The 19,888-nt window shown below is 45.8% G+C and overlaps 1 protein-coding gene across 3 annotated transcripts in view; it reads left to right on the forward strand.

Moving 5' to 3' along the window:
• The first annotated feature begins 520 nt into the window (after nucleotides 1-520).
• The window catches only part of ptpn9a (protein tyrosine phosphatase non-receptor type 9a), a 278,081-nt gene continuing 258,713 nt past the window's right edge, over nucleotides 521-19,888 (forward strand). Inside the window, exons 1-2 of one of the 3 annotated variants that reach the window (XM_072493040.1) lie at nucleotides 547-656; nucleotides 17,192-17,323. In XM_072493040.1, coding sequence (XP_072349141.1) covers nucleotides 624-656; nucleotides 17,192-17,323 — 165 coding nt within the window. In that variant the 5' untranslated portion in view covers nucleotides 547-623. Of the gene's footprint in view, nucleotides 657-17,191; nucleotides 17,324-19,888 lie in introns of all 3 variants that reach the window. The other 2 variants (XM_072493042.1, XM_072493041.1) reach the window with 2 other exon arrangements.

Genomic DNA, 19,888 nt, shown 5'->3' on the forward strand with positions numbered 1-19,888 from the left:
GAAAGAGTAGAGAGGGTACTGTTTGGTAATGAACTGAGGTGATTGGACGGCACAGTAGCACAGTGGTTAGCCCTGTTGCTTTACAGTGCCCAGGGACTCAGGTTCAATTCCCAATTCGGTCACTGTCTGTGCGGAGTCTGCACGTTCTCCCCGTGTCTGTGCGGGTTTCCTCCGGGTGCTCTGGTTTCCTCCAACAAGTCCTGAAAGACGTGCTGTTAGGTGAACTGGACATTCTGAATTCTCCCTCTGTGTACCCGAACAGGCGCCAGAATGTGGCGACGAGGGGATTTCCACAGTAACTTCATTGCAGTGTTAATGTAAGCCGACTTGTGACACTAATAAAGATTATCATCATAATGAACCCGCTAGCCCGACCGCGGCCGGCGGGGCGGGGATTCGAACCCGAGTCTCCCGCTTGCCAGCCCAGCGCCCTCACCGCTACGCCACGGCCACCAACCGGGCTGCGGGGGGCCGGCGGTGGGGAGGATGAGCCTGCCAGCGGAGCTCCAGTCATTGTTTCAGCTGAAAGAGGAGAGAGGGAGGAGAGTTCGCCGAGAGCCCCGGGGGCAGCAGGCGGCTGCAAGTCAGCGCAGCAGAGCCCGGGCCGGCCAGAGGGAGTGAGGATGGCGGCGGAGCTGACGGCCGAGGAGGAGCAGGTCAGAAAGCGGGCGGTTTGTTTTGTTTGGGTGGGGTGTGATGAAGGTTTTAAAAAAAAAAAAAGTCGTCCCGAATATTTTATGAGGTAATTTAAAAAAAAAAAATTCTCTCTGGGTGAATATTTCGGCTGCTTTTCTGCCCCCCCCCCCGGGGGTTGGGCCACCGTTGCCACGGCAGCCGCGGCCTAACCGGGCACCAGACTCGGTTTGTGCCCCCTCTCCCTTACATTCCAGACCCTGGGGCAAGCCTCGGACCCCCCCCACCCCCCTTTGCCTTGCTGCCTTTTTCTGAGGGGGACAGTAAAATGTCATTAAAACCGTCTGCACCCGGGGGGATATCTCCCCCCCCCCCATAGACCACTCACCCTTCTTAAAGACAATTATTTCACACCCACCCTTCAAACTTTTCTTTTACATTTGTTCTTTTTTTGCTTTGTGAAGGACAGATTTATTTTAAATCCCCCCCCCCCCCCTCTCTCCCTGAATGTGAGTTTTGGGATGGGATGGGAAATCCATTCAACTGTTAAGTTTGGAAGGGAAAAGAAAATCTGCACAAGAATCTGGAGGCTAATCATTGTGTGTGTGGGGTGGGGGGGGGGTTGAAGTTTTTAACCTCCATCTGTCATGGTTGCTCTGTGCTCCTTCCATGTGAAAGCTGCCATTTACCCTGACTCACCCCAGTCCACATCTTCACATCACATTTAACCTGGCACTACCCCCCCCACCCATCCTTTTGTTCTGAGGCGGTGCCAAGTGAGCAGTTCCTCACCGGTCTGGATGGCTTTAAGTCACAGCCTAATGGCAAATGGGTCTTCGTTTGCAGAGATTCCTCCAGGGTTGAGGAGCTGGGGGTCCCTCGCTGCGAGGGAGCAGGATGGCACATTTGGGGAATTGCCATTTCTTTGTGTCAAACTGACCGTTTCCGAGCAGAGGATGAGTGGAGCTTGTAGGCTGTGGAGGTTTGGTGGTGGGGGTGAACTGCCATTTGTGTAGCTGAAAAGGCATTTTGCACAGAATCCATTTTGCTCTCCTATGAAATGGGCACGAAATCTGCTTCCAAGACTCGAATGTGTAGTGGCGGAAGTTTTTTGTTTAAATGATGGTACCTCAGTGATGCCATCTCATTCAAACTAGGCACTGTGCGCTTACTGTTAAATATTTGGTTTACGTGTTTAAAAATAAATTCCTTTCTCTCTCCCCCCCACCCCCCCCCACCACCCCCCCCCCCCACCCCACCCGCCAGTACTACTTAGCATGTAAGCGTGTGGCACAATGTGATACCAAACCGCATATGCCGGGAAAAGTTCCAGCTCCACTGTCTGGTCTTTCCTGAAAACGTTGCTCACAGCTGGCAGGCTGCCTGCAACATTGGGGACCGTTGAAGTGAAAAGTGGGTGAAGTGATCTACTGGGTAGAGGCCAGGATCGAGCTGCACAGTACTGGCCCCTACCTCTGCCGATCCACAAGGGGGAGGGGAGGGGGTGTTGCAAAATAATAATAATTTGGCGAATAACTAGGCAAATGTGATTTGCCATCTTGATCAGTTCGTGGGAAGGAAACCACTTTGGAAAGGCTGAGGCTGCAGAGTGGTTAGCACTGCTGTCTCACGCCGCTGAGGACCCGGGTTCCAATCCGGCCCTGGGTCACTGTCAGTGTGGAGTTTGCACATTCTCCCCGTGTCTGCGTGGGTCTCACTCCCACAACCCAAAGATTTGCAGGGTAGGTGGATTGGCCACAATAAATTGCCCCTTAATTGGGAAAAAAAAATATTTAAAAAAAAATGGATAGGCTGAGGCCCTCAGTTTTGCTCTCTAAGGCATCTTGGAAGAGACTTTTAAACAGCAAGGTGGCTGATCCACAGTGCCACAAGGCGCTTGTATCTTCTGCTGCTAAAGTTCTTTTGCTGGGGTTGCTAAATCTATTGAATTTCAGTGGCCTTTCAAGTCCAACACTGAAAGCAGTGAGGCAATTCATGCTAAATGATACGAGATTAAAGGAAGCGTTAAAATAGGGACCGGGCTATCAGCTGTGACTTCCCAGCAGTTGGATATTGGTCAGAGGGTTGTAACAAACCACTCTTCCTCTTCCTGGCTGAAACAGATTTGCATATGCAGCGGATGTTCAAGTTGCTACTAATTACAATGTGCTGCACAGTCCTGGAACTATGTGCCACTTACGATTGACTGGGACCGTGTTCTGAGATAAATCCGTGAAAATCAGTTGGAAGGTTGTTTGTGATTTAGAATCACACAAAATAGGTGGAGTTAGGGGGAACTGGTAACACAGCATGTGGTAGCTAACCTTTGGTTTAAATATTCATAGCTACAGTGAGGTGAATTTGCATTGAGGTGACATTGATGACTTGAGTGCCTTTCGTCAACCTACATTGGTTCAGTCAAGTAACGCCTTGATTTAAAAATGTTCATCCTTGCTTTCAAAGCCCCGTGTGGCCTCCCATCTTCCCTATCTCTATAATCTCCAATTTAAAACCTTCTGAGTATCTGTGCTCATCTAATTTAGCATCCTCCGCCACTGTTGGTGGCCGCGCCTTCAGATGCTAAGCTCTGGAATTCTCTTCCTACACCTCTCTGGTTCTCTACTCTTTTATTTTTAAAAAAACCCGACCCTTTTGACGCTGCTTTTGGCCATTTGCCTAATACTAACAATGATGTGGAGATGCCGGCGTTGGTCTGGGGTGAGCACAGTAAGAAGTCTTCTAACACCAGGTTAAAGTCCAACAGGTTTATTTGGAATCGCTAGCTTTCAGAGTGTAGCTGCTGCTTCAGGTGAGTCACTCACCTGATTAAGGAGCTCTGCTCCAAATGCTAGTGATTCCAAATAAACCTGCTGGACTTTAACCTGGTGTTGTAATACTAATAGGAGGAGATGACAGAGTGGTAAGTGGTAATGTCACTGGGCTAATAGTCCAGAGACTCAGGAAATTGTTCTGGGGACACAGGCTCAAATCCCACCATGGCAGCTGGTGGAATTTCAATTCAAATAAAAAATCTGGAATATAAAGCCAGTCTCAGTAATGGCGACCATGAAACTGTTGTTGTAAAAACCCATCTGGTTCACTAATATCCTTTAGGGGAGGAAATCTGCTATCTTTACCTGGTCTGGCCTTCATGTGACTCCGCATCCACAGCAATGTGGTTGACTCCTCACTTTACTCTGCAACTTCCTGGCAAGTCACTCAGTTCAAGGGCAATTGGGGATGGGTAACAAATGATGGCCCAGCCAACGATGCCCTCATCCCATGAAAGAATTTTTTACAACCTTAATGTGGCTTGGTGTGTAATTTTACTTTCTACTCCCTCCATTGAAGCACCTATTATTACAAAGTGTCTTGGGAGTTTTGATTTATGTTGTTGTTATCGAAGGCGCTGTATGAATATGGTGTTGCCCCTTGTCAACGGTGGTCTTTGAAAGGGGTGGCTTCCAAGGTATGGAAAATGCTCAATGCATTCCAGAATCTCTCCTTCAGCATATAGGGCTAGATAGCTGGTTTGTAATGCAGAACAAAGCCAGCAGCGCGGGTTCAATTCCCGTACCGGCTCATTACCCGAACAGGCGCTGGAATGTGGCGAGTAGGGGCTTCATTTGTAACTTCACAGTAACTTCATTTGAAGCCTACTTGTGACAGTAAGCGATTTTCATTTCATTTTATTATATGGGAGTTGAAAGATTTGGCTGACCATGCCTGAAGTATGATTTGCTTTGGCAACATTCAAGGACAGGCCACGTCTCTTGTAGGCAGAATTGAAGAGGTCAGCCTTCTAAAAACTACAGCAGCAAGTGACAATAAAGACCTCCCGATGTCAACAAAAGTCCTAGCATGCAGAGGGATTGTTGTCACCACACTCCTGCACTTCAGTGATCTGGATTGTACGCAGAACAGTACTTTTCACTGTACCTCGGTACACGTGACAAACACAAATCTGAACTGTGCATCAGTTACATATAAGAGCACTAGAGAAACTCTATCAGCAGTGCCTTCGCCGCATCCTCTGGATTCAATGGGAAGACCTTTGAACAAATTCTTGTGCCCCTCTCGAAGCCAGCTCCACCAGCATTCAGACAAAACTTCTGCAAAATTAACAATGTGTCCAGATGGCCGGAAAGCATCGCCCCCGCCAGGTCCTGTTTTTCAACTCAAATGGTCAACGTTCCAGGGAAGACAAAAAAAAAACGCTTCAAAGACTCACTGAAGCTCCCCTTAAATCCCAGTGGCTTGACATTAATGAGCTTGCAACCAATTGTTCAGAATGGTGAGAACTTGTCCATCAAGCTACATTATGCTGAGTCCCAATGCCTTAATGACGAGGCGGCAGTGAAGGAAGGAAAAATAAGCAAATCCGACTCTCTGGATCCCACTGCCTTAGGGGACATCCCACTCCATGTATCCAGAGATCTGCGAGTCGAAAATTGGTTTGTTCAGTCACATGTAAATCCAGGGCAGAAACCCGAGACCCTGAGTAGACGTCATCCTCGAATCAAGGGACAGCCGACAACAACCATAAACATCAGTCTGTCCTCTCGTCTCTAAGGCTCCAGCATGAGTGATAAGTGGTGGCAGGTGGAAGAGAATATGACCCCAGAGACCAGGTGTGGGCAGTAAAGCATTCAGCCGGATCTCCCTGCCTTACAATCCCTGCTGAAAGTGCAGATGTCTGTCAGTGATGATGAAAACAGGATTAGGATCGAGCTTGGCTGTGCTGGGACCCGCGGTTGAATAGCCTGCCAGTGTTCACCCATACGGATGTTGCCAGCTAAATGTTTGTTTTGGAACAAGAGGGTGGAAACGCCCACAATCTTCTGGACCCCCGCCCCGCACTATGTGAACTGTGGGGTGGTGAGGATATAATGTCTTCTGCACTGTAAATTCTATGATTTATATATTTGCCTCCAGCTTGCATGTTCACACTGGGGATATAACACTGCTGGTAATTGGTGGATCCACTGAAGCAAAGCCTGGTAGAGAACTGGTGATGTCTCTAATTAATAGAAAGCTTGTGACTCTCAGTGGCGGAGAAAAAACTCTGCTCATCACTCTGCTGGCATGAAAGAAACTCGATGACTTTGAAATCCTGTGCCGCTGGTGCCACTCGCAGAACAGTTAGTTTATTCCTTGTGGAAGAGTACCTGACCCCCAGTGTCACATTGGAAATGATTTCACCGAACCTCACTTTACAATGCTTTGTCAGAAAAGGGTGTACGCGATTAGTCCAGCCTGCTCTCGAAGTTGTTTTGTGCAGTTTCAGTGAAAGTCGCTAGCCATTCTGTTTTCATTTTAAAACTGTTAATTTCCTGCCCAGTCGTGAGTAATTTTATCCTGAGCTTAGGGAATTTCTTGTGAAGCGTAAATGCATTGTGTTTTTTTGGGAAGCCCTATTGGGTGTTTAAGATGTGGGCTCAAGCTAGTGGAATTTTAACACCCGCCAATTGCTGCTTTCAACTGTAGTCATGCGGGGAGGGAGGGGGGGGGGGGAGTGGCAGTGACCAGAGACCAGAGCCAGGACTACTCTGACCTCGCGAACTGACTGTCACAAGGCTGTGTACCAACCCCGTAACCTTGCTGGGGGCATTTTGGACAGACTTATGGAAAGATGTCTAAGAAACCAGTATATTAGTGTTGTGGTTTTGTGTGGAATTAGTCATTTCATTTTGTGAAATAAATGTAGCTTGCAGCTATCGCTTTAACAAGATATGTAATCATATCTCTTAATATCTCTTCCATTTTCTAGATGTGGACATTTGTCTGATGATGCATCTGTGATGTGCTTTGGGATATTTTTCGACGGCAGAGTTAAACTTTTTTTATTCCCAATTTTTTTTTTTCCCAATTAAGGGACAATTTAGCGTAGCCAATCCACCTAACCTGCACACCTTTGGGTTTGGGGGCGAAACCCACGCAAACACTGGGAGAATGTACAAGCGGCACACAGACAGTGACCTGGGGCCGGGATTGAACCCGGGTCCTCAGCGCCGTAGGCAGCTGTGCTAACCACTGCGCCACCATACCACCCTTACGGCAGAGTTAAACCTGAACAAAAGCGCCTAAGCTTTGTGCCTGATTAATCATCAGATCTGTCTGATTTTGCATAACCCTGAACCCAAGTGAGAAATGTGGTGAATGTATAATTACTGATAATTCACCAGTGCACTGTGTTCTGTTATTAACCCTGTGGGCTCTACCTATGGGCCATTGTGTGGCTTCACCCACAGGGGATATGTTGGGACATGTACGGGCTCCGCCCATGGCTCCACCCCCTTTACAGGAAGTATAAGAGCTGCTGACCTGCGGGGCCGCCTTCAGTGTTGTACCGGTCACAGGCAGGCTCAGTTCTAAGCTGATTAAAACCACGGTTTACTTCTCCACGTGTCTTCGAGTGAATCGATGGTCGCATCAAGAAGCCTGTGTTGTTTATTCAGTTAGTCAGGATTTGGCTATTGGGCTGCTCTGCTAGTATATTACTTTCATTCCTCGTAGGGTCAGCAAATCGGTGCTGATGTGTAAAATAGCAACATTGGCCAAGCTAGTTCAATGTCCATTGACTGGCTGCCCAGAATGCCTAATACCCATTGACTGGCTGCCTGAAGTGACTGGCAAGCGGCTTCACGGCTCCCAGAATAGGACAGCTGCCTGCATGTTTTCATCCTCGCTGCCTAAAAAATAATCAAACGCAAGTGTTCCTGTTTGTGTCCAATTACACGGGGAATGTCAGCTTCAGTCTGGGGCCTGTGAATGGAGGTGAGACATTTCCTGTGTATGGAGGCAGAGGCAAACTGGGTTGCTGCTTCCCATCTACGGAGTGGCCGAAGGACAGGAAAGACCTTGAATCGACAGTGCAGTAATGGATTTAATTGACCTGCAGTTGAAGCAGCTGGTAGGGCATGGTACAGAGTTGGAGCCATGCTGCTCCTTTGCCAGCTACGATATATATTGTGCTCTAGTTTATCTGCAAGGCTGGCTATGTATTTTTAATTACTTTTTAATTGATCGTCATTGGCAGCAGTGCCTTCAGTTGCCTCAACCCCTTCACTCAGAATTCACCCCCATCCAAAACCTCCCTCTCCTTTTAAGTCTCTCTCCTTTTAAGATGCTCATGAAGAGCTGCAACTTTGACCAATCTTCCGGTTACGAATCTTATCTGACTCCTTTCAAATTGTGCCCTGTGAAATCCCTTGGAACACTTCTTTCCAGTAAAGCCGCGATATAAAAGCAAATAGTTCTGAAATTGTAATAAGTTGGTCTGAATTTTTGCTTGGGGGTTGATCTGGGCCATAAGTGCACATTGCAGTATTGTCTCCACTGATTTAAGTCATTTGGGGGCAGTTTCAGCCGTGCTTTTTTGGAGAAAAAAAATTAGAGTACCCAATTCATTTAAGGGGCAATTTAGCGCGTCCAATCCACCTACCCTGCACATCTTTGTGCTGTGGGGGCGAAACCCATGCAAGCACTGGGAGAATGTGCAAACTCCACACGGACAGTGACCCAGACCCGGGATCGAACCTGGGGCCTCAGCGTCGTGGGACTGCAGTGCAAACCACTGTGCCACCATGCTGCCCTTCTGCCGTGCCTTTTAATAATTGATTTGAGGGTTGTTTTCATTTAAAAAAAAATTTAAAACATTTAGAGTATTCAATTTTTTTTTCCAATTTAGCGTGGCCAATTCACCAACCCTACACATCCTTGGGTGGTGGGGGTGAGACCCACACAGACACGGGGAGGAGGATTTTTGCATTGCGTTCAATTGAAGATACACGACTGAAAGAGATTGAGGCCTCTCGCGAGATTTATCGGCCTCGCCACGTGCCAATGTGTTTCTTTTAGTGATGCAGTTTGAGAATTGTAGGGGCAATCACTGGTGGCCAAGTTACAATAGTTAATAAAAATTAAGGTGTAACTTGCGTTTGTTGGTTTTCATCATTGTAATCCATGTGTGTTTTAAAATACAATGGCTCCTACGTAATCCGCTGTTTTCCCCCGACCGTGGTGAAGTTTGCTCAATTTTTTAAAAGTGCAAATTTAAGTGGAATTTGGCTGCTCGTGATGTTTCTGAGGTTATTCAGTTGTGTCGGTGAGGTGGATATTGGGTGTCTTATGTAGGGAAGAGGTGCGGATTGTTGATGGGAACATTTGGAACAAAGTTTGTATAAGAGACTGTTACAGAGATAAGGGATTTTTTGGCCTAACCAGGGAAATGAATAAATCTAGGTTTTTTTTAAAGTACCACTGCAGACAGATGTTGGTTCTCCCTGACCACATTTATGTCCTAAATAAATCTTGTATTATGGGAGAGCAGCTCTTTATTGTCCATCTGTTTAGGATGTGGCTTTTTATAATGTAGGCGCAGGAAGATGTACAATTTTAGTTGAATCTTTTGAACAAAACCTTTTCAGTAAAGTATGCAATACATTTGATTTAAAATGTCTGCAGACTTGACTAATGTTGTCCTTTCCAAAGGTTGTAGCTGTTTGTGTTCAGAACTCAAAAACTATCATTATTCCTGTCAATAATGCTGAGACCATTCAAAATACATAATTTTATCCCCTAAAGCAACTTCTACCCCACGCTCTGGTCAGCAGGTAAATGATGACATTTGGTACACACTTGCTGTTTTAAAAACTTCTTCAGAGAGAAAAGAAAATCATGTAAAACCCTGTTTGGGGTCTTTTGTACAAAAAAAAGACTGTTTTTCCCTGCTGAGGGAGGTCAAGCTCTGTAATTTTCTACTTCTCCTTGGCTGCCAGAGCAGAACTTTGAGATGGCACTGTCTCCCTTTCTATTTAAAACCTATCTTGGCCAGAATTCCTATCCCATCTCCCATTTGCTGGAAGTGCCATTTGGTTGGATGCCAGGAGGAAACAGGATGGCTTTGATTCTCTTCTCTCCAGTCAGATAGCATCACAATGCGATGTGACAGTCTGACCATGCGGGCAAGGGCAACTGCACATGTGGCAGTGTACAGAGTAACCCCTTCACTGCCCTGTCCACTCCAAGAAGCAGAAACTGGTCATAAGGCTGGAAGTGAAATGAACAAAATTACCTTATTGACATTAGAGGCAAAATTACTGCATGTCTTGTGTAATATAAAACTGGTGACATTAGCCACAGACATTGCCTAGAACTGAACATATTGTCAGCTGTGCTCAGTGCGTAGCAGTGTTTGAGTCATATGGTTGTGGGTTTAAACTCCACTCCAGAGATTTGAGCGCACAAATCTGGGCTGACCTTCCAGTGCCGTACAGAGAGAGTGCTGCACTGTCAAGAGGTGTCATCTTTCAGATGGACCATTACACTGCGGCACTGCCTGCTTTCTAAGGTGAAAGAGCCCATGGCGCTATTTCGGAGGAGTTCTTCCTGATGTCCTGGCCAATATTTAATCCTTCCGTCAACATCACAAAAGCAGATTATCTGGATTATCACTTTGTGGAAGTTTGTTGTGTGCCACTCGGCTGCCATGCTTTCTATGTTATTACAGCGACAACCTTCATAAAAGCACTTCATTATGTGTAAAGTGCTTTTGTGTGTCCTGAGGTCATGAAAGACACTATATCATAGATTATCATAGAATTTACAGTGCAGAAGGAGGCCATTCGGCCCATCGAGTCTGCACCGGCTCTTGGAAAGAGCACCCATAACCAAGGTCAACACCTCCAACCTATCCCCCTAACCCAGTAACCCCACCCAACACTAAGGGCAATTTTGGACACTAAGGGCAATTTATCATGGCCAATCCACCTAACCTGCACATCTTTGGACTGTGGGAGGAAACCGGAGCACCCGGAGGAAACCCACACAGACACGGGGAGGATGTGCAGACTCCGCACAGACAGTGACCCAGCGGGAAATCGAACCTGGGACCCTGGAGCTGTGAAGCAATTGTGCTATCCACAATGCTACCGTGCTGCCCCTATATAAATGCAAATCTTGATTAGTAGGCTTACATTATACACTACAATGAAGTTACTATGAAAAACTGTTGATCATTTAAGAGATGGGGAACCCAGAAAAGTCAGGTCAAGCAAAGAAAAGTGAAATATTTTCAAGTAAAGTAGAGGACACGCTTTACTGGGTACAAAGACGTGTAGAAATTGCATTTAAAACATTTTCACATTCAAGTTTTTGCTAGAGAAGGTAAAGGTTCATTATGCTAACCTGATGGGTTTGGTTTGAAGCAGCAGTAGCCAGACAACACGGTTAGAACTTGACAAAGATTGCTCATTTACAGATGAAATATCTGCAGCTGTTGTATATGTAGGTGTCTGTAACAACCGGTTTGTTTTTTTAATCAACCAAAGTGACTTTCGTGTGCGGGAAGCATGTGTTGAAGTCCTACTGATACTGTCGCTGTTACTCAATGGAATATGCAGTGAGTCGATGAAAACTCTGTTCTTTTGGGGTGGGGGTGGGGAGGGTGGAGGGGTTTGTGGTACGCTGGAGTCCTGGGACGTTACAGTATATTGCCAAGTCATAGATCGGTGTGTGTGTGTGGTCCTGAACAGATCTCTATCTTGTTTTTGTGGGTGATTTTGAGTAGAGCCAGGTGCTTCCTGCTCAGCTCAGAGAAATCGTCCCCTGAGTAATTGGGGCTGGTGTCATACTCCTCCCAGACAGTTTCGAGTAGAGTTGTTGGAGGTCTCGTTGCAGCACATCCGCTCCCTTGGGGCCAGGCACACTGGTGGGACCAAGGAAGAAATCTTATTCTAATACCTGTTCTCCTTCCCCAAAGCCTCCCCACCAAAACAACCTACGATGACTCCATTTAACCCCTCAAATGAATTCCACCTTTCAGTTAGATCATGGCTGATCTGAATCTTGACTCCTTATCTTTCTTTGTTCCATATCCCTTAATTCGCTTGCCCCAAATATTTGATCAGTTTCAGTTTTGATGTTTTCAGTGACTTCTGGTTCCCTCTTCCTCTCTTCCACCTTTTGGTGTTCTTTGATAGTTACTGTTGGAGGTTGATGGCGTTGTCAGTCACCCCATTGTCACAAAGGCTATAGTGTATGGCTACTTGTCTGCTTTCTACCTTTGGTGTTGCTTTCGGTCTACCTTGGTCTTCATGGATATTTTAAGCATGTTTTCCCTGATGAACTTGAGATTGGATTGGAGTATAAAGTCACAGAAGTTTTGCTGCAGCTGTACAAAACCCTGGTAAGATCCCACTTGGAGGACTGTGAGCAGTTCTGGACACCACACCATAGGAAGGATTAATTGCACTGGGAGGGAATGCAACTTGGGTTTACAAAAATGATTTGTGGACTCCCAAGGGTTACGTTACGAGGAGAGATTACACAAATGAGACCTGTTTTTGCGAGAATTTGTAAGGATAAGGGGTGATCTGATTGAAGCTTCGCCCCCACAACCCAAAGATGTGCAGTGTAAGTGAATTGAACACGCTAAATTGCTCCTTAAATTGGAAAAATTGAATTGGGTACTCTAAATTTTTAAAATGTATTTAAAAAAAAAAAAGAATACAGCAAGGAGATAGAAAACCTAGTGGAGTGGTGTAACGACAACAATGTCTCCCTCAATGTCAACAAAATTAAGAGCTGGTCATTGACTTCTAGAAGCGAAGTGTCGTACAACCCCTGCCTGCATCAACGGGGCCGAGGTGGAGATGGCTGACAGCTTCAAATTCCTAGGTGTACACATCACCAGGAATCTGTCCTGGTCCACCCATGTATGCTACGACCAAAAAAGCACAACAGCGCCTATACCTCCTCACGAAACTAAGGAAATTCGGCATGTCCACATTGACTCTCACCAATTTTTACAGAAAAAGAAAGCATCCTAGCTGGCTGCATTACAGCCTGGTATTGCAACTGCTCGTCCCAAGACCGTAAGAAACTACAGAGAGTCGTGAACACCACCCAGTCCATCACACGAACCCGCCTCCCATCCATTGACTCTGTCTACACCTCCCTCTGTCTACACCTCCCACTGCCTTGGGAAAGTGGGCAGCATAATCAAAGACCCCTTCCACCCGGCTTATTCACTCTTCCAACTTCTTCCATCAGGCAGGAGATACAAAATTCTGAGGACATGCACTAACGGATTCTAAAACAGCTTCTTCCCCACTGTTACCAGACTCCTAAACGACCCTCTTAATACTACACTCCCGTATGCTTCGCCCGATGCCTCGGTCTATGTACATTAATAATAATCTTTATTAGTGTCACAAGTAGGCTTACATTAACACTGCAATGAAGTTACTGTGAAAATTCCCTAGTGGGGCTGGTTTAGCACAGTGGGCTAAACAGCTGGCTTGTAATGCAGAACAATGCCAGCAGCGCGGGTTCAATTCCTGTACCGGCCTCCCCGAACAGGTGCCGGAATGTGGTGACTAGGGGCTTTTCACAGTAACTTCATTGAAGCCTACTTGTGACAATAAGCGATTATGTTATATTAGTCGCCACACTTCGGCGCCTGTTCGGGTACACTGAGAGAGAATTCAGAATGTCCAATTCATCTAATAAGCACGTCTTACGGGATTATTTACACTGTATTTTATCTTTGCCGTTTATATTTCTTTTCATGTATGGAATGATTTGTCTGAACTGTACGCAGAACAATACTTTTCACTGTACCTCGGTACAGGTGACAATAAATAAATCCACTCCTTGGCCACAGATCAGCCATGATCTCATTGAATGTCAAGACAGGCTCGAGGGGCTGAATGGCCTACTCCTGTCCTCGTGTTCCTATTAAATGCCACTCTAAACCACACAGACCAGAAGGTTCAACCTTGGTTCAAGGTTTGTGTTAAGCTAATAGATCCTGGCTGGAGTAGCATTTAGAGTTCTTCATCATGCCATGTACCTCCTGGGGTGTAGGAGGTGTTTGAAGATATGCAGGGTGAAATTCCTCCACGTGAAGCAATAGAAAGTCCAGGTTCTGTTCAACAAAAATATCTGCTGCTCGTCAGTTGTTAAAAATGTACTTTTCTGGCAAAGGTTCTTTTAGGAAGGGAGTGGGGAAGGACAAAGAGTAAAGAATGAGCCAGGGTTCTGGACCTTGGCTGCTGTTTGCTTACCTGTGCACTTTTATCAGCTAAGAACACAATCCAGCTCAGAAGATCAAATGGTGAATGGTAATCCAGTAAGGTAATCGACAGAAAAGGGACGGGAATTTGTGCTGGGTGGGTGAATGGCATGCCTCTGTGGTGACCACTGTCCTACACTTAAAATTAAATATTTCTAGGCAGCACAAGGAGTTTACAGCCAACAACCCCAGCTGTTGATACTGCAACATGCTTACTTGCTAACTTTTTTTCCAAGAACAATTAAGAATTGGAACAACCTTTCACAAACCTTAATCTTCATACCCTCCAAGGACTAATGTAAGGAAAATCTGTTGCATGACTTCAAAATCAATGTGACTACTGACTGCACTCATTGTGCATCTCCTGTGAAAATACACCTCGTGGTAGATTACAGGGTACTGAGTACCAAGTAAAGCAGTTGGCTGGGGAACTTGGAAGAATGGAGAATCGCACTGCATCATCTGCACAAAATGGTTCCAGGGTTTTGGAATAGAACTTGTCGGAAAGGGAAAGAGAGAAATTTACATCTAGCTATGATGGAGCAAAAAGTAAAGCAGTTAGTTCTACTGCTTGCAACAATTAATTTCTGTTTACCTTTTGTCCTTTTCCTCACCACTTCCAAACTTCACTGAAAGTTTGCTTTTATTTTTGGCAATTGATGGGGAGCAGATATTTTTTGAAGGGACTGAAGCTTTACCCCAGAGGATCCCTCATCCCAGCGTCCTATGACTGCTATGCGGCAAACCAGTTAGCAACTGTATATTCTTTGCAACGAAAGGAGAGTTAACATTCTCCTTGCATTCTCCTGCCAGTCTGCGTGTAAGCTGGTTTCCTGTGACTAGGCCTTGGATGGTGTATCTGTCATTTACTGGGAATCCCAGGCTGCAGTGTGGTCAGTTTACAGAGTGTTCAGGGTCATGTGGCCAGGAAATTAGTGTTGCAACGATGTTTTTTTATTTTCAGAATTCTGGGCAGCTAGTATTTTGTGGTTCAGTTTTACACATCATAAGGGGTGTACATTGTGGAGAGGAGTGTTGCTTTTTAAAACAAAACTATTTCCCATTTTTTGGGGGATCAACAACTGCCCCATGGAAAGGCAAATCAAAATTTTCTGCTGGGGGAGGGAAGCAACGTGTAGCATTTTGTAGTGGATGCCACTGCTGTTCCCCAAATGTCAGTGGTGCATATCGTTTGGTTTCCCCGCTTTTTAAAATTCATCCTCGAGATGTGAGCATCATTAGCGAGGCCAGCATTTACTGCACTTCCCTAATTGTCTTCTTGAACCACCTTCGATTCCCGGCTTGGGCCGCTGTCTATGCAGAGTCTGCACGTTCTCCCCGTGTCTGTGTGGGCTTCCTCCGGGTGCTGCAGTTTCCTCCCACAAGTCCCGAAAGACGTGCTGTTAGGTAATTTGGGCATTCTGAATTCTCCCTCTGTGTAACCCGAACATGGTGCCGGAATGTGGCGACTCGGGGACTTTCACAGTAACTTCATTGCAGTGTTAATATAAGCCTACTTGTGACAATAATAAAGATTATTATTATACTTGAACCACTGCAGACAATCTGGTGTAGATAGGGAGATAATTTTGGTGCACTGGCAGTGTGAAAGACCTCTCTCTGATCACAGAGATGGAGTTTGCATACGGAATCTGAGAACAGTCACCAGCAACGGTATGGAAATGGGCCTGCTGGTGTCTAGTCTCTGCTCTGTTAGTTACAAGTTAGCTAGGAAGGACCTAAAGAGAGAGCTAAGAAGAGCCAGGAGGGGACATGAGAAGTCTTTGGCAGGTAGGATCAAGGATAACCCTGAAGCTTTCTATAGATATGTCAGGAATAAAAGAATGACTACGGTAAGAGTATGGCCAGTCAAGGACAGTAGTGGGATGTTGTGCGTGGAGTCCGAGGAGATAGGAGAGGTGCTAAATGAATATTTTTTGTCAGTATTCACACAGGAAAAAGACAATGTTGTTGAGGCGAATACTGAGATTCAGGCTACTAGACTAGAAGGGCTTGAGGTTCATAAGGAGGAGGTGTTAGCAATTCTGGAAAGTGTGAAAATAGATAAGTCCCCTGGGCTGGATGGGATTTATCCCAGGATTCTCTGGGAAGCTAGGGAGGAGATTGCTGAGCCTTTGTCATTGATCTTTGAGTCATCTTTGTCTTCAGGAGTAGTGCCAGAAGACTGGAGGATAGCAAATGTTGTCCCCTTGTTCAAGAAGGGGAGTAGAGACAACCCCGGTAACTATCGACCAGTGAGCCTTACTTCTGTTGTGGGCAAAATCTTGGAAAGGTTTATAAGAGACAGGATGTATAATCATCTGGAAAGGAATAATTTGATTAGAGATAGTCAACACGATTTTGTGAAGGGTAGGTCGTGCCTCACAAACCTTATTGAGCTCTTTGAGCAGGTGACCAAACAGGTGGATATGGATTTCAGTAAAGCGTTTGATAAGGTTCCCCATGGTAGGCTACTGCAGAAAATACGGAAGCATGGGATTCAGGGTGATTTAGCAGTTGGGATCAGAAATTGGCTAGCTGGAAGAAGACAAAGGGTGGTGGTTGATGGGAAATGTTCAAACTGGAGTCCAGTTACTGTGGGGCTGAGGCCATCGAAGCCTGGCAGAACAGGGTGGGGGTGGGGCTGCGGCCATCGAAGCCTGGCAGAACAGGGTGGGGGTGGGGCTGCGGCCATCGAAGCCTGGCAGAACAGGGTCCGAGTGGTCTAGCCGGGGTGGAAAGTTCGGGGGGAAGGAACCGACGTTGGGAGGAGGAGTTTTACAAGTGGCAGTGGATGGGAGGAGCTGGAGACTTTGGGGGGGGGGGGGGCGGGGTACAACTCTGGGGTATCATGTACGGTACTCTTTCAGAGGCTGGATGGCGTTGGGTGGGGGGGGTGGGGAGCTGTGTAGATTAAGGGTGACTACGGTTAATCCCTGATTCCTTTTTGTCATTTGTTTATGTAAACATGCGTGTTGGTGGGCAGATGGAACCGTTGTTATTATGGGGATTGACATATCTTGCTGATTATTGTTTATTGTTGATGGGTGTAAATGTGGGAGAAAATGTGAAAAAGAAGGAGAATAAAAAAGTTGAGGGGAGATAGATATAGGACAGATGTCAGAGGTAGGTTCTTTACTCCGAGAATAGTAAGGGCGTAGAATGCCCTGCCTGCAACAGTAGTGGACTCGCCAACACTAAGGGCATTCAAATGGTCATTGGATAGACCTATGGACGATAAGGGAATAGTGTAGATGGGCTTTAGAGTGGTTTCACAGGTCGGCGCAACATCGAGGGCCGAAGGGCCTGTACTGCGCTGTAATGTTCTATGTTCTACTGTGGACCAGCAAGGCACTGCAAGAGAAACCGTGCTCGTGGATGCAAGTCAGCCATCGCTTGTGTTGCCCTATTATGTATTTTCTTTTTCTTTTATTTTTTTTTCATGTACTAAATGATCTGTTTGAACTCTTCGCCGGAAAGAACCTTTCACTGTACCTCCGTACACGTGACAATAAACCAATCCAATCTTCTATTGAGCGCCAACAATTGGATTTTTGTAATATAATGAAACCATCCCAGAAGAGAGAACAAGCACCGAATCTAGTGAGGCTGGTAAGAAACCACCTTTTTGAGATCGCCCCTTTTATCTTGTTTCAGGTTAACTTTGATCAATGGTCATTTTCTGGTGCTGTCTACTTCCGACAATTGCAGCTCTATTTTTTGTGTGCTGATTAAATAATTTGAATGAAGCTCAGCGCGTAACAGAGTAAACCAATAGTTGAGAGCTCAGCAAATAAATTAAATGCCCATTGAACAACAAGGAGCATTCTTGCAGCTTACACCTGTTGTGTGGCGCGGAGGGAACTGTGTTGGATGATGGGTTTATAGGTTGTTGATCTAAGCAGGACTCCTTTATTTGGCACTGCGGGAGCTTCGCTGCTGCCGTTCAGTATGTTTCAGTGAGCGTGTTTGCACAAAAGAGAAGTTTCCATTTTCTGCTGAGCATTAGAAACTCTGGAACAAAACATTCTAGAATGATGGGCAGCTACATTCTGTTCCCTCGCTGAACTTCACCTTTTCTGAAAAAATAAATGCTTGTCTAGCTATGAGCGGAAATCACGTTACTGCCACTGGTTGTTGGGGAGGGTGGGTGCTCAGATGTGTTCTCTGAGGACATTATAGCTTTTCATTTTGAAAGTGCAGTACTTCTCCAATTATGAATAAGACTTTTCACATGCTCTGGCTGTGGGGCCATGTTGACCATACTTGTTGTTCTCTGTGGGTTTAAGGCTGAAAATAACTTAAGATCAACAAGGATCACTCCCTTCCGCAGGCAAGCATCCAGTTCATATTTTGACTGTTTTCCCACTGCATTCTTGCTGTTATCATAGAATCATAGAATTTACAGTGCAGAAGGAGGCCAATCAGCCCATCGAGTCTGCACCGGCCCTTGGAAAGAGCACCCTACTTAAGCTCCACCCTATCCCCGTAACCCAGTAACCCCACCTAACCTTTTTGGACACTAAGGGCAATTTAGAATGACCAATCCACCTAACCTGCACATCTTTGGACTATGGGAGGAAACCGGAGGACCCAGAGGAAACCCACGCACACATGGGGAGAACATGCAGAATCCACACAGACAGTGACCCAAGCCGGGAATCGAACCTGGGACCCTGGAGCTGTGAAGCAACTGTGCTAACCACTATGCTACCGTGTCACCCACTGCTGTTGTTGTTAGACCTAGGCGATCCAAGTAGGATACATAATTTTTGGTGGGGCATTGAGAGCTCTGACTGGGCTACGAATCCTAAAGACCACCACTAAAATGGCCATCAGAAAGCAAAAACAATCAAGAGTACTCCATAACTCTTAGCTCTCAGATCTGTGATTTCCTTTGATGTTTCTGATCAAAATTGTAGCCTCATGGCACAGTGGTTAGCATTGCTGCCTACGGTGCTGAGGACCCGGGTTGGAATCCCGGCCCTGGGTCACTGTCTGTGTGGAGTTTGCACATTCTCCCCGTGTCTACGTGGGTTTCACCCCCCACAACCCAAAAGGTGGATTGGCCACGCTAAATTGCCCCTTAATTGTAAAAGAAATAATTGGGTACACTTAAAAAAAAAATGTTTTCTTAATTCAAGCCTTAAATGTTTGATGGTCCCTGAGTAGTGCCATCAAAAGTGGAACAAAATGTATAGCGTTTGTCCACCTCTCTCATTTTTGTGCTGTTTGTGAATACAATGTCTGGCAGCTGTACGGGAGCTGGGTACTTCGCACTCAGGGAGATGAAGGTGGAAAGGGAATCGAAAGGAGCTACCTGACCACACTGCTCTTTTCCCCATCTCCACACCTACCCAGGTGATTAGTTTTAAAGTGCTGAAGAAGAGCGCAGATTTCAATTGTGAATAGTGTGAAAATGCAATACAGTGAGAGAAAGGAAGGGGGGGTGGGGCTATTAGACTCACATTTGCAGCAATCTTAACAGTGAGGACCCCAAGAGAAAACCAGGTGTTGGATCTTGCACAATGCCAAGGACTTCTACTATCCAATAGTAGATCCATTGATGGTTATTTTCCAAATTTATTTGGACTCTAGAATGGTTCCTATAGATTGGAGAGTAGCTTATGTAAGCCCAATATTCAAAAAGGGAGGTAGAGAGAAAACAAAACTATAGACTTAACGTCAGTAGTATGGAAGTTGCTGGGGTCCATTATCAAGGATTCCAAAGCACAGCATTTGGAAAGCAGCAGTATAATAAGGCAAAGTCAGCATGGATTTACAAAAGGGAAGTCATAGGGAAGCCCTGTTTGACAAATTTGCTGGAATTCTTTGAGGATGTAACTAGCAGAGTTGACCAGGGGGAACCAGTGGATGTGATTTATTTAGACTTTCAGAAGGCCTTCAAGAAGGTCTCACACAGCAGATTACTATGTAAAGTTAAAACGCATGAAATTACGGGTAGTGTCTTGAGATGGCTAGAAAGCTGGTTAGCAGACAGGGAGTAAAGAGTTGGAATAAATGAGTCTTTTTCCAAATGGCAAGTAGTGACTAGTGGGGTACCACAGGAATCAGTGCTAGGACTCCCAACTGTTCCCATTATATATTAATGATTTGGATGAGGGAACGAAGTGCATTACCTCCAAATTTGCAGATGATACAAAGTTGGGTTGGAAG

Source organism: Scyliorhinus torazame, chromosome 30 (assembly GCF_047496885.1).
Source record: "Scyliorhinus torazame isolate Kashiwa2021f chromosome 30, sScyTor2.1, whole genome shotgun sequence".
NCBI lineage: Eukaryota > Metazoa > Chordata > Chondrichthyes > Carcharhiniformes > Scyliorhinidae > Scyliorhinus > Scyliorhinus torazame.